The sequence below is a fragment of the Prionailurus viverrinus genome, chromosome F2 (assembly GCF_022837055.1).
Source record: "Prionailurus viverrinus isolate Anna chromosome F2, UM_Priviv_1.0, whole genome shotgun sequence".
Lineage (NCBI taxonomy): Eukaryota > Metazoa > Chordata > Mammalia > Carnivora > Felidae > Prionailurus > Prionailurus viverrinus.
In genome coordinates, this window is record NC_062578.1 from 45,301,924 (window position 1) to 45,320,513 (window position 18,590).

The 18,590-nt window shown below is 50.5% G+C and overlaps 1 protein-coding gene across 2 annotated transcripts; it reads left to right on the top strand.

Annotated features, from left to right (window-relative positions):
• The first annotated feature begins 7,741 nt into the window (after window positions 1–7,741).
• Window positions 7,742–17,076, top strand: OSR2 (odd-skipped related transciption factor 2). Of its 2 annotated transcripts, none has more exons than XM_047842812.1 (4): window positions 7,742–9,741; window positions 13,800–14,568; window positions 15,636–15,735; window positions 16,496–17,076. In XM_047842812.1, the coding sequence occupies exons 2-4, from the start codon at window positions 13,913–13,915 to the stop codon at window positions 16,676–16,678; spliced, it is 939 nt and encodes a 312-aa protein (XP_047698768.1). In that variant the 5' UTR covers window positions 7,742–9,741; window positions 13,800–13,912; the 3' UTR covers window positions 16,679–17,076. The 2 variants fall into 2 exon arrangements, with proteins under 2 accessions (XP_047698768.1, XP_047698769.1); XM_047842813.1 differs by having other exon boundaries at window positions 7,753–9,741; window positions 16,578–17,076.
• Window positions 17,077–18,590: the final 1,514 nt, after the last annotated feature.

The window sequence follows — 18,590 nt, forward strand, 5'->3', positions numbered from 1 at the left end:
ACCTGACTTTGGCTCAGGTCATGATCTCACAGTTTGTGAGTTCAAGCCCCACGTTGGGCTCTGTGCTGACAGTTCAGAGCCTGGAGCCTGCTTCAGATTCTGTGTTTTCCTCTCTCTCTCTGCCCCTCCCCACTCGTACTATGTCTCTCTCTCTCAAAAATAAATAAAACATTTTTAAAAGTTAAAATAAATAAATAAATAAATAAACATTTAAAAAATCTAGTCTTCATAAATTTACTCCATGTATTCTCTAATTGCAATAAGACAAAATAACAGAGTAGAACAGAATGTAATTAATATACAACATAGTATAGTGTTCCTACTTTTCAGTAAACAGTGAAAATTTCTCTTGATATCTTACTGTCAAGGCAGATGACATTTTTCTCTAGAAATACTTGCTGCAGTGACTTAATTTTTGTACTCTTGACCACTAGATACTAGGCACTGGGTCAAATTTCTTCCCCTTGATCTCCTTCCCAAGTCCTTGGAGGAGTGTGAAAAATAATTGGGGACCGATGAGGTCAGTTCATGTTAATGGATAAGAAAGAATTGTAACTACTTATAACATTGATATACATCCATGTCATTTAACCCTCAGAGTATTTTTTATCAGTAGATTCAGAAACTAAGGCTCCAATAAGTGGCATAACTTCTTCAAGATAATAGACTTTGGGGTGCCTGGGTGGCTCAGTCGGTTAAGTATCCAACTTTGGCTCAGGTCATGATCTCATGGTTTGTGGGTTCAAGCCCCACATCAGGTTCGGCTGGGACAGCTTGGAGCCTGAAACCTGCTTCGGATTCTGTATCTCCCCCCGCCCCTTCCGCCCCGCACCCCCCCACCCCCCCCACCCCCCCACCCCCCCCACCCCCCCCCCGCTTGTGCTCTCTCTCAAAAACAAATAAATAAACATACATAAAAAAAGACAATAGACTATTAACTAGGGACCTTGGATCCAGGTTTTCTTATTCCTACTGTATCATAATTACTTGTTTATTTGCCTGTCTCTCCACTAGACCATAGCTCCTTATTCATTGTCTCCCCAGCACCTACCACAAGACCTACTCTACTAAACATCACCAATAAATAAAATACGTTAAATGAATTAACAAGTCTAAAATCCCACTCTGTCATTGCTCCCTTGCTCTGCGAGGGTTCTACAAGCCAATGCTCCTAATATATTCCAGGTCACTCCCAGGCCATATGGCCTGTCAAAAGAATGTGGTCAAGGCTGAGATGGAGGGGAGCAGAACTGGTGAACACACCCATATGACACACTCGTGTTCTCCTCCACGCTCTCCTGGGCCTGGGCGGGCCCACCACGTAGGGCATTTGGATGTGTGCCTCATGGCCTGGGAGACAACTTGCACTTTGTGTACTTTTCCAGGGAAAGGAAAAGGCAACCGTGGTCTAACACATGTTAGAAACGCTGCTGCCTGGTGTCCTGACATCATAGCATCCACCCAGACTGATTCCTGGAGGCAGGCCCATTTGCCAGGCATGGGCTGGGGAGGGTAGAGAGAGAGGGGACATGAGAAGAGGGGTCAGGCACTGTGACATGGAGTATGTGGTTAAGATAGGCAGGGTGACCAGCCATTGTGACACAGTACACGAGGTAAGAATAGAATGGAGCCTCTCCGCTTCTTGTATCTGTGTGTCCCGATTCACGGAAGTTGTCTAAGTTTTGAACTTAGAGGCAAAGATAATGGGGCTCATCTTTCATTGCAAGACCTGGATTCTCTGAAGCCAGCTGGATCTGAGCTGGTCCTGCTTTAAGTTCTCCCAAGGAACAATGAGTATGGGGCCAGCCTAGCTGTCTGCTACTTCCTTTACCCCTCCCTCCAGCAAGGGTGTCAGAGGAAGAAGTGTGGTGGTTTGTTTGTTTTTTCCCCCCTGTGTCTCCCTGCAGAGTCAGGACATGAAAACAGGCTTGAAGTGAGCCAGTGGTCACCAATCATAAGGAATCTACAGCTAAATTATCACCTGGCATGATGGAAATAACATTATTCTAAAATGTTGTCATGATACTAAGGTCTTCCAGTTGGAAAACCAAAAGTTAAGGCTGTGCTGGCATTCATTTTCCAATAAATGAGCTGGCTTAAATACTGCCTTTCTCTCCTCAACTTGTAAAAATGATCTAAAAATGTAAGAGAGAGAGTTCAATAAACATTTTAAAGACTGCTATTAAGGAGAAATACTTTAACAATTTAACAAAACCAGAGGAAACCAGCCTTAAAAAACCTACCTTTCTTGTCTTTGCCCCACTCCCAAGTCAGGATGAAATTCAGGGTCTCAATAACACAACTGCCTAGAACCTGGCACAAAGTAGACACTCAAAAATATTTGGTGACGAAGAATTCTATGTGCCTTATGAGTTGGCACCTCACAGACACTTTTAGAGTTTGCTGACTTGGCTTTGATTCAAAAATAGTGTATTAATCCTCTGGGGAATATTCACAGGGAAACAGCTACAGGGATATACATTTTTCTTTGTTAAAACTTGTATCTGTATTCAAATATTGGCCTTGGTATTTCCTAACTAAGTGCTGGCGGCTTTGAATGTTACTGTGTCAAACCATCTTCACTGGAAAGCAAAATCCTGTTAAGAAATATGATCACAGGTTGTAAAGAGATTATCATGTTCTTGACCATCATACATTTCATATTTTCAAAATCCCCGAAAGAAAAGGACATATTAAAATAGCAACCTTTGTTACAATGGAGCAGAGTACTTATACAATTTGTGATTATGGTCAATATGAAAATTCATTTTTGTGTGCCTTTTCAGTGGCTTGCCTGCACTGGCTCACTAAAATGCAATCTTTTTTTTTTTTTTTCTTCCTGAATCTAAAAATAGACAAGAGGCTTCCAATAGACAAGAGGTCCTGTTTTTTAAGGACCTGCCACTGCTTGTGAGGCAGGGTCTCCTATTGTTCTCACTGCCCACAAACAGAAAATCTTGAGGAAAGCAAGTGGTCCAGCGGGGGTGGCTCTTTGCCTGGCTAAGAACAGAAGTTCAAGTCAGGGTTCTGAAGAGAAAGTGCAAGGTGAAAGTTTGAGGTTGATCTGGCATTAAGAAAATTACCAAGTTGGAGTTTCATTCAAAGTTTTACATACTGGGGGGGGGGGGGTGGTAAATGAGTCTTATACTCCCATGCAAAGGGTAATGGGATTTGACCCAGTCTTAAGGTGACAAATCTGCAGGTGGAGGATCTCTACATCAACACCCAGGTGTACCTGACCTCAGGAAGCTGGGAAGTCAAGGACCCCAAGATGCAAGAAGGCAGCAAGTGGGAATCAGTGAGTGCAGAGTCTGTGAGCAGACCATGCATGTCAGTTTCAGCTGCCCTAAGAGCGTCCTGTGCAGCCTCAGGGAAACCCAAAGGCACAAAAGCTTCCAGCCCAGGTCCAGACAGGATCCGCAGGTTGTGACACTCGCTCCTCTCAGCTGCTGTCAGGCACTCTGACCCAGTGCAGGGAGGACAGGGAGAGTGTGGGCAGTGTGTCAAGATGTGTGAGAAGTGTATGCAGCAGACTCACAGAACCACTAGGATGTGATGGAAAATGGGGGGGGGGGCAGGAATACTATCATGAGAATACTGGGCAAGGGAAAGAGTGGAGAGTCCCAAAGGGTATGAAACTAAAATGAAGTGCAATGACATGTGTGGTCCCTAATAGGGACATTTTCCTGAAATTATACCAGTTCCTGTATTAGATAATAATAATAACAACAACAACAAACTGGCCGTGAAATGAGAAGGCACCCATACTGCTTTCTCTCCCCCGCTCTTGCCCACACATCCCGACCTGCCTCCATGAAGGGAGGGTTCGCGCCTAGATCCCTTGACAATCCTCTGCAAATCTCCAAGGACTTGGAAGGTACCTCTGGAAATCAGGTGAATGAATAAATGAATGAACTAATGAATGAGCGAATGAATGAATGAAATAGCTGCCCCAGGCCAGACGTTTACGTCTGCTGTCTGTGGTGGAAAGAGAAATGAAGTCAAGGAGGGAGAAAGGAATAGAGGGAAAAATAATTCCGCACGCCCGCGATGGCCCTCAATGTCAATATGATCGAGGTCAGTGGTTCCCAGACTTTGGTGTGCATCAGACTCACCTGGAGGGCTTGTTCAAACACAGTTCTCGGGCGGCACTCCCAGAATTTCTAAGTCAGTAAGTGGGGCCAGAGAATCTGCATTTCTAACAAGTTCCAGACGTTGCTGATGCTATTGGACCACACTTTAAGACGGATCCCAGCGTCCCAGGGGAATGACCTCTGCAGCGAGTACTGGAAACTCCAAGGTAATCTAAGACATTTAAAAAACAGACCACAGAGAACCGAGAGCACAACTGCTCCGATCCAGCTAGCTCACCGCGGTATAGCGATGGGAGCCCATTGGAAATCAAGATTTTTCGTTTGAATTTTCCCAGTGTTAAAGCGTTGGCAAGTAACTTTGTCTGTATTTTAAGTGAAAGCGTAACAAAATTAGGCTTGCAGATTCTGTCCTAGTCTTTGCTGAGTATCTTTTCGGAGTGCGAGGGCTGGGACAGTCCCACGCTGGGCGAGTGGAGGTGCCCCAGCACCAGCCACAGGACCGTCCCTCCTGGGAAGCTCCTGGGTCTTGTCCTCTGATGCTTAGGTCTTCTTAGTCACGAACACCAACGAGCTCCGTTAGAAAAGCACCTTGAATTCGAAGCTGTCCTTTGGCTCGGGAGCGTAGGCTTTGACCCGGCTCTCTCGAGGCAAACTTCAGGAGATCCGCTTCCCTGGGGGGCACTGACGCTGAGCGCGCGCCCCGTCCCGGCACACGGGCCCAAGCCCATGCCCTTGGCTACAGGCGCCTGCCTCCCGGCCTCTGTGCTCCGCCCGCGCCCAGCACGTGCCGAGCCAGCCCACGCTGCTACCTGCTCCTGCCCCCCAGCGGGACCGCTCCAGACTCCGCGCAGCACGAAGGCGCGGAGCCGTTCTCAAGGGCCAGGGCCTTCGCAACACCACGCGACTCCAGAAAGGCTGTCGGATCGCGGGGCGGCCTGGATTCGGCGCTGGTCCTCGCTGCTTCGGCATCGGGGAAAGCCAAACACCGATGGGACCCAGGCTTACAAGAGGGTCTCCCCCTAAGCTTGCCCACCCCTGCAACGGCCACGTAGATCCGACCCGATCTAAGGCCTACGCAGACAGCTCCCCCTTCCCGGTGACTCGGTGCCACGCAAACCGGCGGCTGGAAGGGCGCCAGCTTCGGCCTCCAGCCGAGTGAAGCTGAGCGAGGGCACAGACGCAGGGAGAGCGCTGCCTGAGGCTGACCGGCCTGGCCCCATTCAGGAGGTGGCTGGGCCCAGGGATTGGATGGCTGGAAGCGGCGAGTGGCCCTCAGCACCCACACCCCTCCGCCACGTCCTGCTCTGGGAAGGCTCCTGGGGCGATCTGGGAGCCTCGCCACGCGCCTCTTCCCGCTCTCGGCCTTAAGGAGAGCATGGTCCGTCCAGCAGACCCATTCCCGACAGGGCGTCAAATGATGGGGTAGGAGGAAGCATAAGTCGCGGGAGTGGGTCAGCCTTTCCTAATACGGTCCCCAGAGAAACTCTCTTGCCTCTCCCACAGGGACAATGTCTGAGGCCTTGGAATCAGCTGGAATCTGAGCTGATCAGAACAGGACCGCCCACGAACTCCTTGCATTGGGGTCAGACCTGGGGTCTTGCCCTGCCCTGCGAAAGTCAGAGCCTCCCAGAGTGGCGCCGTGAGTCCGAAAACTTGTCTTAGAAATTCTCTCCAGGCAAAAAGTCGAGAAGTGGGGGGGCGGGGGGGGGCGGGAGGAGGAACCGCGCGGGGCGTTCACCAAGGCCCCAGCGTTAGGGCCTGACAGCAGGCCAAGGCCTTCTCCCCAGAAACCCTGCGGCGCACAGGACTCTTCCTCCACAGCAAAGGGGCCCAGGTCGAGGTGAAAGGAATCCAGCGGCCAGCGGGGTCTCTGGCGGCTCCGCACTCTCACCGGGTGGCCGCCCCCGGCGCCCGCGCCAGGTAGTGCTCGGCAATTGCCTCCAGGGGGCGCTGCGGCCCTTCCCGCCGGCCGCGGAGCTCTACCCGCGACTGCGCTTTCCCAGCCCATCCCAGTGTAGAGCGCCGACTCGAACATACTTTTCTAAAAGATAAAATTCTTAGTCTTTTGGTCCCTGTTCCACACCCTCAGTTCTGAGCCCAATGCCCGCGATCCTCCTCTAGGTTTTCGCAGACGTCCTCACAGCGCCCAAGCCCAGAGGATACCTGGGCTTCCCGCTCCTCGGGGCTGGAGGTGGGAGGGAAAGCGGCTAACAGTGCGCGAAGTTCAAATGCAAAAGGTCTCCGCCCTAAAGAGGCTGAGGAAGTCTGGGGAGAAGGGAGGCAAGTCCACAGAGGTAATGGCAGCTGGGATCCCTGGAGAAAAAAGATGGGGTTACCATAATTTGTATCTTAAGGGGTAAACACGTTTAGGATGTCCGCAGCGCGCGGTCAGAGTGGGAGAGGCTCGGAGTCAACTGCAAGGAAACCTGTTGTCTGACACCTGCTCGCTGCTTTACTGGCAGAGCCTCCTGGGTGGGCCGAGGAGGGGGAGAGGGGACTACTCTGCGGGCCCCCTCCTCCTCCAACTCTGCGTTTCCTCTCTCCGGCCTTCGCCGAGTCCTCCGGGGGCGTAAACTTTCAGCAGTTCGGGTTTGAACACAACTGCTCACGCGCTCCTCGTCGGTCTGTTAGCCATTGCCCTGGAAGCGTCCTTGGTGTCGAAAACCCAGAACCCAGAGCGAGGACAGCAGATGACGGAGTTGGCGGAAATGTCAGAGTGAACGGGCGGCGCAGCTCCGGGAGGGCGCAGGGAGAGTGAGACGGCTGCGCAGAGACTCAGACCCCCTGAGTAGCTGCGCCGCTGTAGGCTCCAGGACTTCCCTCTCGGCACACACGGACCCCACAACTCGCCGAGGGCCGGGTGGCCTATCTTCCCATCGGGGCGTTGTCGTCTGGGGAGTCCGGCCGGCGAGGCTGCTCCTGGGTGGGCCTCCACAAAACGTGCGCTCTAGACGCTGGCGTGGGCGAGGGGCTCGCCCGGGCTGAGCCTGGAGAAACTCAAGGTCCCCCAACGGGGTGGGCGCAGAGATGGCCGGGGAGAGCCCTGCGTGCAGGGCAGCGCGGCGCTCAGCCCCCCGCTTGCTGTCGGCCTGGGGCGCGCACCTGCCCAGTGCAGCGGCCCGGCCTAGAGGCTCCCGAGGCGCTGCCCCGTGAAGCGGCTTCCAGCAAAGCCCGGAACTCGTCGACTCCTCACTACCGTTCAAGCAACAGCAGCCCTCGGGCCGGCGTAGCCCAGACAACACTGTGGAACTTCAGAGGCTGGGGTGGGCGAGGTAAACAAGTTTATGAAAAACCTGGGCCCAGGAGGTTTGCGTAAAGAGGGCGATGCTCGTAGGAAGTTGGAATTTCTGTCTACCCGGCAGGAAAAGCAGGCGGCTCCTTGCACACACTCATACAGGGTGGGAAGGTGTGAAGCCGGCCGCTGGGGAGTTGCCTCCACTTTGGAAGAGGAAATACGAAGCGTAGGAACACTCTTCAGGTCACCACCCCGGGAGTGTGTGTCCTGGGGGTCTGAAAGAAGAGAAAGTTCCCTCCAAATCTTCCAAATTGAGAAAAGCTGCGGAAGGAATGAGGTGGTTAGAGAGAGGGGACCGCAGGCATCCCGGTAGTTGGAACTCAGGACTGAGCGCTGAAATGAAAGGACCCCTAAAGAACCCTCTAGGGAAAACTTGTTGTTTAAAAAAACAAAACAAAACCTAAACTCCTACGCGTTCTACTTCCATGCTGTTTGTCAAATCTACTTTAAGCAGTTAAATGCTGAAGGATATTAAACACTTGGCTCGCTATTCCAAGCTCACTTTTTAACCTTGGAGAATTTGAAATTGGAAAGAAAGGGAAAAAAAGATCTGCTATCCCTGAATTATGTTTTATCAGAAGAACGAAAAATTCCATCCATCTGGACATAAATAAAATAGAAGGAATTGTATCTTATTAATATAATATCTCGTAGCTTCTGCCTGGGTCACCAATTACTGGTTAACCTTTTGACAAATTTTAGGCTTCTGCTTATATTTACCCACTTCCCCGCACGATGAGATTATTGTAATTGTCCTTTGGGGCGGCACATCCAACACCATCTTTTGACGGAACACTTTTGAATTGTACACAGCATTTGGGCTGGAAGATTGGCGCCCCTCAAAGCGCGAACTTGCCGGGGGCTAACGCAAATCCCCTCTGGCGACTCGTCTGGGACGAAAGGCGTTTTCTTCAGTGTTGCTCACACAGATCTCATCTGGAAAGAGGCTGTTTAAAATGAGTGTGTCATTCCCTTTCTGTCACTAGGTCACCCTACTTACGGCTTAGCTGAAGTGCGTTCTGCAATTACGCTTATCCAGGACCAAACCTTTAGAAGAACCTGAAAATTTTATCACTACACTTCAATTCGATTAAGTTTTCCTGGAGACTGAAAAGTGAACTGCATTTTTTTTTTTTTTTGCTGGAAATGAAGATGTACATGTTTTGAGAAGCTACAATAGTATTTTCCTAAAAATTTAAAGTGATTGTTCTTCACCCATTCCAGATGGATTCTTTATTGTTTGCCAATGGGTTGCAGATGCCCACCCCTTTAACCAAGTTGGTTAACTGCTTATAAAATGTACACTGGCTGATTAAACCTTAAATACTGGAAGAAATTTCTTCTGGGACATTCCACATGTCTTTGCAGTAATTACGAAATTAGTCAATTGTCACCTCTAAAAACAAACTTCGTTTTGAAAACAGCAAGCAAGAGCAGACTACAGATATAGTCATAATTCACAAAAAGTATGTACAAAGCGGTATTTAAAATTGAAGGAAGGGTGATATATGCTGGAATATACAATCTACAACTGATTGACTTTACCCTACGGAGAAGATAGTTATATTAAACGTGTTAAGATGTGGAAATTAATCCGGCGAGCGCGCCAAGTAAAACTACAAAAAGCCCTTTGGGTTTCTCTGCAGGGTCTTCAGGACGCAGAGAACCAGTTGTTTGGTTTCTCACAGTGTAAGGAAAAGTGGCACGGAGAAGGAAGGGGGTGGGCCTTGCTTGTGCGTGAATTTTGAACTGAGTCACCTTCGGCTCATCTCTGTAACAGGGGGAACCTCCAGCAAACCTGTGCCTTTAAGACTCAGTTGCTATCCAAACACAAGTAAACAGAGTGGACCATTAGCGGGCGCCGGGCTCGGAGGCGGAGCCAGGCTCCGTGGGCCCCGCGCGGCTGCAGGACGCCCGCCCGAAGGGGAGGCGGGGCTGCTACTAAAGCCCGGGACTCCGGGCCGCGAGCAGCCTGGGGAGGGACGCGGGCGGGGACAGAGCTCCGAGCGCGCGCTGCTGGAGGGTGATGGCCCTGCGAGGCTGCAGACTCCGACCTTACCCGGAGTCCGCGGCAAGAGGCTCGCGGAGACGCGGGGTTCCGGACGAGCGCTGAGCCCCGGCTTAACCACCCCCCCGGGCTTTACAAACTCCACGTCCACAGTCCCCCACGAAGGCGAGGATCCGCTCTAGTTTTTGCTGCTCGTCGTCCTCCAGATCATGTCCGCGGCTCCCGGGATTCCGCTCGGAAAAAGAAGTTTGCCCGGCGAGGACCCAATGACCTTTCCGAGCCGTGCGCCTCACTACCTGGGCCGGGTCTGAGCGAAGGTGCCCAGGCGGACCTTTCCGAGGGAGGTGAGTGTCCGCTCTGGGTAGGGGCTGCAGCCGCCAGAAGGAAGGAAGGGAGGATGGGTGTCGGGGGTGTGGGGGACACTCAGATTCTCGGTCCCGCGTGCCCCAAGTTCACAACTGTGAAAAGAAATCATATGGATGCAATCTTGGGGCACTGTGTTTCTCACTTAATCGGATTCCAGGCACACCACTCCCAGCTAACACCCAACGGCACACACTTGTATGCGCTGTTTTAGTTCTGTTTTGCGACATTTAATCTAAGTGTTCGGCAAGGCTTCTTAGAAAAGCTGCTCAACATACGCTCAGATAAAACCCCATAATCCCATGTGCTTCTGATGGTGCCGCAGTATTCCTGGTCCACCCGTCCCGGGGCAGCCGCAGCAGCTCCGGGCAGCCGCAGCAGCGCAGCGCAGCGCGGACGCGCGGGGACTCACAGTGCCTGCCTAGCCAGCGCGTTGCAAGAGGGAAGTTACAGTTCAGTCCTAGGTAATCCTCCAACCTTGTGCTGGGCTTTTGATTTTCCTCCCAGCCTCCAGTCCTGGAGAGGGGGCAGAAGGCAAATTCCCTTAGGGTTTAAACGCTCGCCTCCTCGAGTTAGAGCAACAGAGAAAGAAGTAGTGGCGGTTGCAGGAAGGAAGGAGAAAAAAAGGTGTTTGCGGAGGGGGGGGGGGGGGGATCCGTCTCCCTACCTGTTAGAACCTAGAGAACAAAAGAGGGCTGGCATTTCCCGAAGCGAAACGGCGCAGACAGCTACTTTCTCAGCTAAACAAACTGCAGTCCTGAGCAAAACTAGAAAATTACTCACGCAGGGAGAGCGAGGGAGCAGAGAGAAACAGAACCCAGATTATGCGGAAGGCATCTTAATTTAATTAACTCCTTGGAAAGGCAGAGGCGCTGCAAAGGGGCAGGAACTTCGCGGCCCTTTTCCTCTGTTCACCTGATCCAGTCTGGCCATCGTTAGTACTTTTTAAATGATCTCCTTATATCTACTGGGACTATAGCTCTGATTTATGTAAAATTCCATTGTGGATTCGGTTGAAATTCAGCAAGCCTATGGATCCATCAGTCGTTTGTCTCACACTAGCACACAGGTTTTAGCAGATGACCCCTGACTGTGTCTTATTTTTAGATAACTGAATGTAATAACAGCATTACCAAAGAGCAAGACTCTATCAGATTACCACGTACCTTTTTCCTCCCATGTTTTGAAAGCTTCGGTGAAATGAAATTAGCATGTACACATCTCACTTGTTGACAGCCAGTGAATTAAAATTTACAGAACTTCTGTACGTGTCTGGAAATCCCTGTGAAGAAGACTGATAAAAGAAAATTAGTCTCAGCTTCACCAAAATATTTGTTTTTCACTGGCTCTTTCCTCGTAAAATTAGAAGTAACTAGTGGTCCGAAAAGGGGTAGTGGAGAAATGACAGCAGAGGATGATGACCTCTGTTACTGCCTGAAGCTCAGTGTGGGAACTACATGCTCCACTCCAGACAAAATGAAAGTACTTTAGCTCTCTTCGTTGACTTAAAACATCTTTTGACATATATTTCCAGCAACTCAGTGGGAGAGTGGAAATCTAAATTCCCTGATTATTTATGGCAAAAGTGTTCGGTGGATATTTAGAGTTGTTCTGCTTGTAAAAGGGTTGAAGTCACCGCTGGTTTGTTCTTCTATGAAGAAACTATCTGTCCTGCAAATTAAAATGAAAACTTACTATGAAATAGCACGTTTATGCTGCTTTGGAGCTGAATTGTAATGGAGTTGCTAATTTTTGTGTTACAAACCATTTGAAGAAAATGGCAGGAAGATGGCACTCAACTTTTTGCTGGCAGAATTAATGCATAATGTTTATGGCAGATTTCACTTTGTGCCTTTGAAGTGGAAATTACAGGTGGTGATATTCCTTCAGTTGACAACCCCCTCCCCTCATAACAGTGGTGGGAGTTATACTTTGCCTCCTGTATTTATTTCTAAGAAATCTAGTCTGGGAATACACCCAAATAATAATTTCGGTTTCCTCTCTATGGGGGAAACCGCTTTTTAACACTAGGGGAAAAATAATATTTTGAATCTCTGGAAAATCCTCATTACACAAAAACAAGGAAATAAACGTGTAATTTATTATTTTTAATGGAAAATGAGATAATCAGATAGATTACTAGGAATGTTAGTAGAATCCTTTTTCCCTGCCTTTCTAGGAGGGCTTGAGGGTTGCCACTGAACAAAAATGAATCGTGATTTGTGGTGGGAAAGTTTATTTCTAATGGAGGTTTACAGTTTCGGTTGAATGGTCTGACTGAGACCCTCTGACTCTTCCACACCTCTCATTAACCCCCGGTCTGAACTCCCAGACCGAATACGACCAGGCAGAAGTGGTTCATTAATAAATCCCTGTCTCTGAGCATTCCAGAGGAGGAGAGAGAGAAGGTGTGGGCCTCACTGAAGCGACCAAATTCTGCCTTGTCAGAGCGCTGTGTCATTATCGCAGTCTCCCAAGTCTGCCCTCAGACCCGCGGGCAACACTTCACAGCGCACTAGAATAGATTCAGGCGTGTAAAGGGATGGGTGGTGAAGGAACACTGGACAAACTTTCCCACCTTCCGGCTGGATTCAAAAGCCAGGCTTAAAAGGTTGAATGGCTCCAACCGATCCGCCGGCCCCTCGCAAGCACTTAGCTGTGAGTCCCGCACCTGGGGAGCCTCCCTCAAAGGCAAGGCCCAGGTCTGAGGAGCTGGCAGAACCGCTGCTAAAAGGCGGCTGGCGGTGGGAAAAGGTGGGCCTTTCCCTAAAATGCAGGTAGGGTGTCCTGGGGAACCGGGGTCTGAAATCAGACCTCTGTATTGCCATTGGGGGAGCAGCAAGAGGGGAGTGAGTGCTCCCTGCTTAGGCCCAGGCCGCACACATCTCCCAGCAGATAAACGACCTTCCTCCAGGCTGGCAAAGCCGCACTGTACCCGGCCCGCCGTGGCTCCCCTGCTGCCCCTTCCCCAGGGAGTCCACTCTCCTCTCCACTCCTCTCTTCTCACCTCCTGAGGCCTCCCTGGTGTAGGAGCGGCTCCCGGTGCCAGGCCGGGAAGCCGCTCCCGCCTCCCGAGAGCTTGGCGCTCAGTCTGGGAGAAGGGGTTCCGGCCTCAGGGAGGTTCTCCGCCCACCCACCCGCATCCCCTACCACCGCACCCCACCCCCGAGAGCCTGAACCATCTGGAAGGGATCTTGGTCGGGGGGTGGGAGGGGACGGCTCCTGGGAAGGAGGAGGGGGCGATTCCAGGCTGAACCGGCTCCAGAGGTGTCACTTTTCTTTCCTGCGGCCCGTCACCGCTGATAAATGGGGCTGAGGCAGAGGAAGGAAAAAGAAAACCTCCGAGGTCAACGCGGGGCGAGACCGGCCCCTCCGAGGGCCCTCCGGCCCTGGAGCGCGAAGCGCACCCCGGCTGCGCTCCCGCACCCGCGGCGTGGCCGGGGTAAGCGCGGGAAAGGCGACCACGCGGCGGAACGGCCTGCGGGGGGCGCAGCGCGGGGAGCAGCAGCACCCGGGCTCCGCCGGGCGGTCCGTGTCGTTGCCCGGAGAGCTCGGAGGCGCCGCGGCGACAGAGGCTCGGCCCTGGGCCTGCGGGTGCTGGCGTCGCGGGCCGTCGCGGTTGCTCGACCTTCGCCGGACAGGGTGGGCTGGATGGGCTGAACTGGGTGCTGCCTCGGCTGAAGCACCGCCTTCCCCCAGCCCGCCTTTCTTTCTCCCGGGGCCTGGGTCTTCCGCTCAGTGCGTGCCCGCCAAGCCCACCTTCCTCTGGGCGCCCACAGAAGGGCCGCCGGGGCGCCCGGCTCGCCGGAAAGCCACTTCCCGCCCTGCCTGACACCCTGGCCCCGGGTCTGAGCAGGGTTCGGACCCGCACGGCAGGCGCTGTGGGGATCCCTCACCACTCCTTCGGGGGGCCCTGGAGTAGAGTGGGAAGGAGGACTTTGAAGGAAGGTGTGGTAACCCGCGCCGGCGCCAAAGGGCAGGCCGAGCCTGCTAGGATAATAGTCACAACTCTCCCCCTCTCTTCTCCTGCCATTTTTAGGGTTTTCTCTGCGTGCCTTTGTCTCTCTGGGTTCTCGCCGGAGCCCCACGCCCACCTGCCTCTGAGTCCTGGAAGACAGGGACGGCTCCCTCCGCCCCCCAGCACCAGGGAAAATGGGGAGCAAGGCCCTGCCGGCGCCCATCCCGCTCCACCCGTCGCTGCAGCTCACCAATTACTCCTTCCTGCAGGCCGTGAACACCTTCCCCGCCGCGGTGGACCACCTGCAGGGGTTGTACGGTCTCAGCGCCGTGCAGACCATGCACATGAACCACTGGACGCTGGGGTACCCCAACGTGCACGAGATCACCCGCTCCACCATCACCGAGATGGCGGCGGCGCAGGGCCTCGTGGACGCACGCTTCCCCTTCCCGGCTCTGCCCTTTACCACCCACCTCTTCCACCCCAAGCAGGGAGCCATTGCCCATGTCCTCCCAGCCCTGCACAAAGACCGGCCCCGTTTTGACTTTGCCAACTTGGCCGTGGCCGCCACGCAAGAGGACCCCCCTAAGATGGGAGACCTGACCAAGCTGAGCCCGGGGCTAGGTAGCCCCATTTCGGGGCTCAGTAAATTGACTCCGGACAGAAAGCCCTCCAGAGGGAGGTTGCCCTCCAAAACGAAAAAAGAGTTTATCTGCAAGTTTTGCGGCAGACACTTTACCAAATCCTACAACTTGCTCATCCACGAGAGGACCCACACGGACGAGAGGCCATATACGTGTGACATCTGCCACAAGGCCTTCCGGAGGCAAGATCATCTGCGGGATCACAGGTGAGGTTGGAAAAGAGGTTGGCCTGGGTAGGGAAGTCGACTTTGTTCAGAGTACCGAGTCCTGATAGACAGTCTAAGTGTCACCAAAAATCCCCTCTAAACCAGAATATATTCCCAAAGGCCCTCCCTGGCCAGCTACAGCTAACCCCCAACTGTTACCTTTTTCCTCCTCCGTCTCTGGCTGCGTCCTGGTTTGGGATGCAGAAGGGCCTTTCCTCATTCTTAGGCAGTTCCAATCTGGTGGGTTGGTCTTTGTATGCGTTTCCCAGTTTCCTCCGGGTCGCCAATGGGGGGTGGGGCCAATAAAGCCGAGGGACCCCAAAGACCTTCCCACGGTGGGTACCAGTTCTAGCTGCTGTCAGACCATTTCTAGAAATCTACTCGGGCCACCTCTACTGGGTTCCCTCCTTTCCCTATCTCCCCACCCCCAGGTCTGCCCCAGAGCCTGCCAAGGCGACCTTTCTTTTATTTTACTTATGGGGGTGTTGAGATCACTGAATTTAGAAACGGGTCCCCACCCCGCAACACCCTACGACCTTAAACTCTGCATTAATAAATGGCAATTGAAGAAATACTGTAACGTAAGTGTTTTCATCGGGTAAAAGCTTCCAAGGAGTGGGGGTGGGGGTATCTTTTCTTGGACCCTGCTTGTAGTTCTACAGCACTGGGATTCCTGTTGGGATCCTCCGCGGCTGTTTAGGGATTGGGTAAAATCGGTTCCCCTAAAGTCGGCCTTGCCTAACATCCTGATTTGGCCAGTTTAAATACCAGAGAAAACCGAAGAGACCAAGAAGGACTCATTCGGCACGATTTTGAGCTCCAGAATACACCAGAGAGGGCGATCAAGTGTAGATAAAGCCGGCGTCCGGTGAATGTTTTGAAGAATCTGTTAGTTGAGGTTAACCATAAACAGAATTACACAGAGGGAAAAAAATACAATCTATAAACATAAATAATGGGAATCCCGTTTCTTCTGCCCTTTCACGACTTGGTTTTGAGTAACTGTCAAAAGAAACTCCTCACCGTGGTGTAAAACCATTTCAATGAAACCTTATATTGATTTTCAGGTATATCCATTCCAAAGAAAAACCTTTCAAATGTCAGGAGTGTGGGAAAGGATTTTGTCAGTCTAGAACTCTAGCGGTTCACAAAACTTTACATATGCAGGTAAGTTTGTTTTCTTGTTTAAAAACAATGGCTGGTTTCGTTTTATCATCTTTGCTCACAAAGGTGTTCAGTGGCAAGCTCTTTCTCTTAAAAGGCTCTGTTTAGATTTAGTTTTCGAGGTGGGGAAAAGCAGCACTCAGCATTTTTTATGCAAAAAATTACTCTTACCTACCATAAAGCATTATTATATTTTTCTTAAGGAAAAGGCCATTCTCTTTATTCTAAGCCCTAACTTTAGATTTTTTTTTTTTTCCATCTGATCTGCCCTGCATTTAAAGCTTTCGTGTTTGGGAGGAAATAAAGGTAATTTTGATAATGGAGGCATAGTGAAATCCCATATGCTCTCTCTCCCAGGGGCCTCATAATTTGTAGTTTTCAGAACATTGAGGAATAGTTTAATTTTCCAGCAAAGAGGAGCCTTATTACCCGGGAGAATGTCGTTCCTTAAGAGTGGATTAGAGTTTTTTCCTTCCTCCTTTTCCTGCCTGTGACACGGTGATGAAATGTAAAGAGCTGGAAATCACAAAGCCCACCGCGGTGGCCACCGGCAGTTATCAGTGTAATCGGGCCTCTGTGTGTGCCTGCGCGAGTGCGTTCTTGATTGGAGGATTAGGAGCCAGATTTGTTCGTGCAAGTCCCCTCTTTTGTTGTCGTGCGCGTGTTATGTTAACGCTTGTGATACCGATAAGACAGAAACTATTGAGAAGGGTGCGGTGGTGGTGTGAAGGATTAATCCTTTGCTTGCTTCACATCTGAACAGGAATCTCCACACAAATGTCCCACATGTGGAAGAACCTTTAATCAGAGAAGTAATCTGAAAACTCACCTTCTCACCCATACAGACATCAAGCCCTACAGCTGCGAGCGGTGCGGCAAAGTGTTCAGGCGAAACTGTGATCTGCGGCGGCACAGCCTGACTCACACCCCGCGGCAGGACTTCTAGAGAAGCCCAGGATGTGTCCCGTGCCGCCGCTGCTCCCCTCCCCAGACACTTCTCCACGCCTCCCACCCAAGGGTCGCACCCCCAACCCCTCACTGACCCCAGCTCTTCCCTTGCTGTAGCCGCACCTGCAGCTCCAGGGAGTTAACTCTTCTTCTCGAGGACTGAGGACTGTAGAAAGCCACACAAGTACATCCCTTCACAAAGAGTATATGCTAGTTTCTTGTAGATATTCACAGCTCATTTTAGAGCTCTGTACATAATGTCGTGGGTCTTCGTTTTGTTGTTTTGTTTTGTTCGTTTTTGTATCTTGTTGGATGCACCTAGATATGGAAAATGGAAGCCAAATTTATCTTTAAAGAGTGTATTTTCAAAATAAAACCTTTTCTTGTTTGTTTCAACACTTCTGCAAAAGTGTCTTGCTATTTAACTTCTGTTCTTCCGCTGGGCTCTGGGAGAGTAGGATGCCTCTAAAATACTCAACATTGAGGGTTTTCTTTATCCCTAGGTTTTTAAAATAAGACTTCTCACAATTCTCTTACTGAGACTTCAGCTCTTCCCTTTCTGTGTTATGGTATTTTTGAATTGGACAATTTAGATTTGGAATTTTTGGTTTTCACAGATAAAATTGATACCCTCGAGGTTTTATCCTCTTTTGTTTATTCTAATTCTTTGTGTGTTATTCCTTCTGATAAAAAGCAATATAATGATTGTTAATCGCATGCAATTCCATGACTGACCTACCTGAAAGCACAAGATGGAAAAGTCCTTGACCTAATGTCAAAGTTTATGATGGACTTCTCTTACCATTAGACTTTGAACACTATGATTTAGCACTGTAGACAGAGACTTTACCCTGGTTTCAGGAGAGAAGTCTAATAATCCTCCTATAGAAGAGTGCAGGAAGATACAACCTTCAGAAGATGGGGGACAAGAGGAGAAAGGAGAAACTACTTAACTGTGAAAATATTGCTTTCCTAGGGTGGAGATGTTTTCTTCTAGAAGGTTCAGATTTCTCTGCAAAGCAAACTTGAGCTAGGTCACTTGCAAAGTTTTCATCACTGGTTGGTCTTTTGTCCCTGGGAAAATGCCAGAAGTATAGGTACTCTGTGTGGAGCTCATGGGAAGCATGTCATAATCTTCTGAGGCATTTCAACCTTTCCCAGATGATTCCTGGGGAATGTGACACTGGCATCATGACAACCTGTATAGGATTTGGGTGGAAGACTTTGGATACAGATAAACTGTAGTACTATGCAGAAGTACTGGAAGGGATATAACTGAACTTAAGGAGGGAACATCAGAGGAACCCATGGCCCAGTAGCCCAGAAGGTACTCACAGACTTTAACACTGAACAATAGGGTTAATTAGGTATTCTCAGATTTTTCACTTTTATATTTGCATTAGATGGCATGTTTCATCTTTAGGGACTAGGCATCACATCCTGTGTTTGTACTTTAGAATCCTCCAGAAGGAAGGGTACATAGGGACTTGAGGACTCGATTCCAAATTTTTTGCCAGTGCCTTGTTCAACACAATTTACAAAGAGGTTTCAAACGTGTTTCAGATTCAATGCTTAGTCTGTTCTCAAGGGAACTGGCTGGAAGTCACTGACGCTTCTCATGAGAGATGAATTCTATCCAACAAAGTGTCCACTCACCAAGCCTGTGTGTCTAATGCTCACACAAATGCATTTCCCAACATGGGATGGGCCCAAGCCTTCACTGAGGAGAGGGGGCAGGGAAGAGTGTGAGGGTGCATGTGTGTGTGGTATTTAGAAGACTGAAACTCTTGTTTGTTTTCTTGTGTTTGTATAGAATTAACTCAGTGACCTCCCTACCTCTACTCTCTCAAGATCCTGCCCACCTTGGCACAGAAGATTTGAATACTTTAGGGCAGGGTTACACATTGACT

Bases quoted from the DNA above. Each gene is read 5' to 3' on its own strand.
- OSR2 (XM_047842812.1), top strand. From the start codon at position 13,913: ATGGGGAGCAAGGCCCTGCCGGCGCCCATCCCGCTCCACCCGTCGCTG. The intron at 14,569-15,635 runs GTGAGGTTGGAA...ATTGATTTTCAG, and splicing joins GATCATCTGCGGGATCACAG to GTATATCCATTCCAAAGAAA. The intron at 15,736-16,495 runs GTAAGTTTGTTT...ACATCTGAACAG, and splicing joins ACAAAACTTTACATATGCAG to GAATCTCCACACAAATGTCC.